Source organism: Lampetra fluviatilis, chromosome 70 (genome assembly GCF_964198595.1).
Source record: "Lampetra fluviatilis chromosome 70, kcLamFluv1.1, whole genome shotgun sequence".
Classification (NCBI taxonomy): Eukaryota; Metazoa; Chordata; class Hyperoartia; order Petromyzontiformes; family Petromyzontidae; genus Lampetra; species Lampetra fluviatilis.
In genome coordinates this window covers 1,836,488-1,841,487 of record NC_136344.1, presented here as the reverse complement: position 1 = coordinate 1,841,487, position 5,000 = coordinate 1,836,488, and the positions used below count along the sequence as shown (strand labels likewise).

At 52.3% G+C, this 5,000-nt stretch overlaps 1 protein-coding gene across 1 annotated transcript in view; it reads right to left on the bottom strand.

The window, feature by feature from the left end:
- The window catches only part of LOC144952862 (1-phosphatidylinositol 4,5-bisphosphate phosphodiesterase gamma-1-like), an 89,404-nt gene that overhangs the window by 42,563 nt on the left and 41,841 nt on the right, over positions 1–5,000 (bottom strand). Inside the window, exons 6-8 of the mRNA XM_078883332.1 lie at positions 2,986–3,069; positions 1,893–1,936; positions 591–642 (exon numbers count right to left, since the gene is read on the bottom strand). Of these exons, the coding sequence (XP_078739458.1) occupies positions 591–642; positions 1,893–1,936; positions 2,986–3,069 (180 nt within the window). The remainder of the gene's footprint in view (positions 1–590; positions 643–1,892; positions 1,937–2,985; positions 3,070–5,000) is intronic.

Below are 5,000 nucleotides of genomic sequence, written 5' to 3'. Positions count from 1 at the left end.
CAACATGAACAATATCAACAACAACATCATCGCTGAGACCCATAGACTCATCACACAGCAGAGACCCATAGACTCATCACAGAGAGCCATAGACTCATCACACAGCAGAGACCCATAGACTCATCACACAGCAGAGACCCATAGACCCATCACACAGCAGAGACCCATAGACTCATCACACAGCAGAGAGCCATAGACTCATCACACAGCAGAGACCCATAGACTCATCACACAGCAGAGACCCATAGACTCATCACACAGCAGAGAGCCATAGACTCATCACACAGCAGAGACCCATAGACTCATCACACAGCAGAGAGCCACCCGTACACACACACACCCACCCACACACACACCCACACGTACACACAGACCCACATGTACACACACACGTACACACACTCACACGTACACCCACACATACACACACACACGTACACACACTCACACGTAGACCCACACGTACACACACACACGTACACACACACACACACGTACACACACGTACACACACACCCACACACGTGTACACACACACACACGTACACACACACACGTGTACACACACACATGCTCTGCCGCTAACGCACCTTCTGGTCCCAGATGAGAAACTTCTGAAACTCATCCAGAGGAATGCGGTTCCTGCGGACGAGAAAAAAAGAAAAACACGCAAAAGGTAAAAGTGCCATACAGCTCGTAGGTAAACACACCCACGGGAGGTAATGACAGGGGAGTCAGCTGTGAGTGTGAAGGGACTGGTGGCTGAGGGAGGTAATGACAGGGGAGTCAGCTGTGAGTGTGAAGGGACTGGTGGCTGAGGGAGGTAATGACAGGGGAGTCAGCTGTGAGTGTGAAGGGACTGGTGGCTGAGGGAGGTAATGACAGGGGAGTCAGCTGTGAGTGTGAAGGGACTGGTGGCCACGGGAGGTAATGACAGGGGAGTCAGTTGTGAGTGTGAAGGGACTGGTGGCCACGGGAGGTGATGACAGGGGAGTCAGCTGTCAGTGTGAAGGGACTGGTGGCTGAGGGAGGTAATGACAGGGGAGTCAGCTGTGAGTGTGAAGGGACTGGTGGCTGAGGGAGGTAATGACACGGGAGTCAGCTGTGAGTGTGAAGGGACTGGTGGCTGAGGGAGGTAATGACAGGGGAGTCAGTTGTGAGTGTGAAGGGACTGGTGGCTGAGGGAGGTAATGACAGGGGAGTCAGCTGTGAGTGTGAAGGGACTGGTGGCTGAGGGAGGTAATGACAGGGGAGTCAACTGTGAGTGTGAAGGGACTGGTGGCCACGGGAGGTGATGACAGGGGAGTCAGCTGTGAGTGTGAAGGGACTGGTGGCCACGGGAGGTGATGACAGGGGAGTCAGCTGTGAGTGTGAAGGGACTGGTGGCTGAGGGAGGTAATGACAGGGGAGTCAGCTGTGAGTGTGAAGGGACTGGTGGCTGAGGGAGGTAATGACAGGGGAGTCAGCTGTGAGTGTGAAGGGACTGGTGGCTACGGGAGGTAATGACAGGGGAGTCAGCTGTGAGTGTGAAGGGACTGGTGGCTGAGGGAGGTAATGACAGGGGAGTCAGTTGTGAGTGTGAAGGGACTGGTGGCCACGGGAGGTGATGACAGGAGAGTCAGCTGTGAGTGTGAAGGGACTGGTGGCTGAGGGAGGTAATGACAGGGCAGTCAGTTGTGAGTACACAGAGACTCGGACCCATATAGACGCACAGAGACTGACAGAGACTCACAGAGACTCAGATACCCACAGAGACGCACAGAGACTCAGAGACCCAAAGAGACTCACAGAGACTCAGATACCCACAGAAACTCACAGAGAATCAGAGACGCATAGAGACGCAGAGACCCATAGAGACGCACACCGGCGCACGGGGTAAATGCTGTGTGTACCTGAAGCTCACGGACAGACCCTGTTCCAGGAGATGCTGCAAGATCTGTGAGACAATGAGCGCAGCGTAGCCCCTGTTATTGCAACTCCGCTACCGCTAGTCTACGGGACGTCCGGTAACAACAACAGACACAAACACGCAGCCAAAGCTGCAGCGTGCGTGCACCACCATCGTCATCATCACCACCATCATCGTCATCACCACCACCATCGTCATCATCATCGTCATCATCAGCACCATCATCATCACAGCCACCACCATCGCCATCGTTATTATCACCACAACCATCGTCATCACCACTACCATCGTCATCACCTCCATCGTTATCATCACCACCATCATCGTCATCACCACCATCATCGCCATCACCACGATCATCATCATCATCACCACCACCACCACCATTGTAATCGCCACCACCATCACCATCGTTATCACCACAATCATCATCATCATCATCACCACCATCATCACCACCACCACCATTGTCATCGTTATCACCACGATCATCATCATCACCATCATCATCATCACCACCATCGTCATCATCACCACGATCATCATCATTACCACCACCATCATCGTCATCACCACCATCATCATCATCACCACCACCACCATAATCATCACCGCCGCCACCATCATCATCACCACACGATCATCGTCATCATCATCACCACCATCATCATCATCATCACCACCACCACCATCGTCATCATCATCATCATCACCACCATCATCATCATCACACGATCATCGTCATCATCATCACCACCATCATCATCATCACCACCACCACCATCGTCATCATCATCATCATCACCACCATCATCATCATCACCACGATCATTGTCATCGCCACCACCATCATTATCGTCATCGTCACCACGATCATCATCATTACCACCACCATCATCGTCGACACCACCACCACCATCATCATCACCACCATAATCATCATCATCACAATTATCGTCATCACCACCACGATCATCGTCATCATCATCACCACCATCATTATCACCACCATCACCGCGACAACCACCACCAACGCCGCCACCACCACCACCACCGTCACCGCCATTGGCACTCACCACACGCTGGCAGTCAAACATGAGGTTCTTGTAGAAAAGTGCAAACTGCTCAAAGGACATTTCTGTTGGGCCTGGCTCCACCTCCTGCACACAACACACACACAACACACACACAGCACGTACAGCACACACACAACACACACAACACACACACAGCACACACACATACAGCACACACAGCACGTACAGCACACACACAACACACACAACACACACACACACAGCACACACACACACAGCACACACACACACAGCACACACACACACAGACACACAGCACGTACAGCACACACAAACACACACAGCCCACACACACACAGCACGTACAGCACGTACAGCACACACAGCACATACAGCACACACACACAGCACACACAGCACACACAACACACACAGCACACACAGCACGTACAGCACACACACACACACAGCACACACAGCACGTACAGCACACACACACACACAGCACGTACAGCACACACACACACACAGCACACACACACACACACAGCACACACACACACACAGCACGTACAGCACACACACACACACAGCACACACACACACACAGCACACACACACACACAGCACGTACAGCACACACACACACACAGCACACACAGCACGTACAGCACACACACACACACAGCACGTACAGCACACACACACACACAGCACACACACACACACAGCACACACACACACACAGCACGTACAGCACACACACACACACAGCACACACAGCACGTACAGCACACACACACACACAGCACGTACAGCACACACACACACAGCACACACACACACACAGCACGTACAGCACACACAGCACGTACAGCACACACACACACACACAGCACACACAGCACACACAACACACACAGCACACACAGCACGTACAGCACACACACACACACACAGCACACACAGCACGTACAGCACACACACACACACAGCACGTACAGCACACACACACACACAGCACACACACACACACAGCACACACACACACACAGCACGTACAGCACACACACACACACAGCACACACACACACACAGCACACACACACACACAGCACGTACAGCACACACACACACACAGCACACACAGCACGTACAGCACACACACACACACAGCACGTACAGCACACACACACACACAGCACACACACACACACAGCACGTACAGCACGTACAGCACATACAGCACACACACACACACAGCACACACACACACACAGCACACACACACACACAGCACACACAGCACCTCCGGTTAGCACAGTTGACTACGTATGGAGCAAATGAAGAGTTCAACATACGCACACACACACTTACACACATACACACACACACACAAAGATTCCCAATGTAGCCTGTAACAGACTGTTGGGGCAAGTGCTGTTAGCGAGTAGCAGCTCCTCACACACATACACACTCACTCACTCACACACAGACACACTCACACACAGACTCACTCACACACACGCACTCACACACACACAGACACACTCACACACTCACTCACACACAGACACACACACTCATACACAGACACACACAGACACACTCACTCACACACAGACAGACGCACTCACTCACACACAGACACACTCACACACGAACACACAGACACACTCACTCACACTCACACACAGACACACTCACACACAGACACACTCACTCACTCACTCACAGACACACTCACACACAGACGCACTCACTCACACACAGACTCACTCACACACAGACACTCACACACAGACACACTCACTCACACACAGACACACTCACACACAGACACACACACACAGATACACTCACTCACTCACCAGACACACTCACACACAGACACACTCACTCGCACACAGACACACTCACACACAAACACACTCACACACAGACACACTCACACACAGACACACTCACACACAGACACACTCACACACAGACACACACAGACACACTCACACACACTCACTCACACACAGACACACTCACACACACTCACTCAC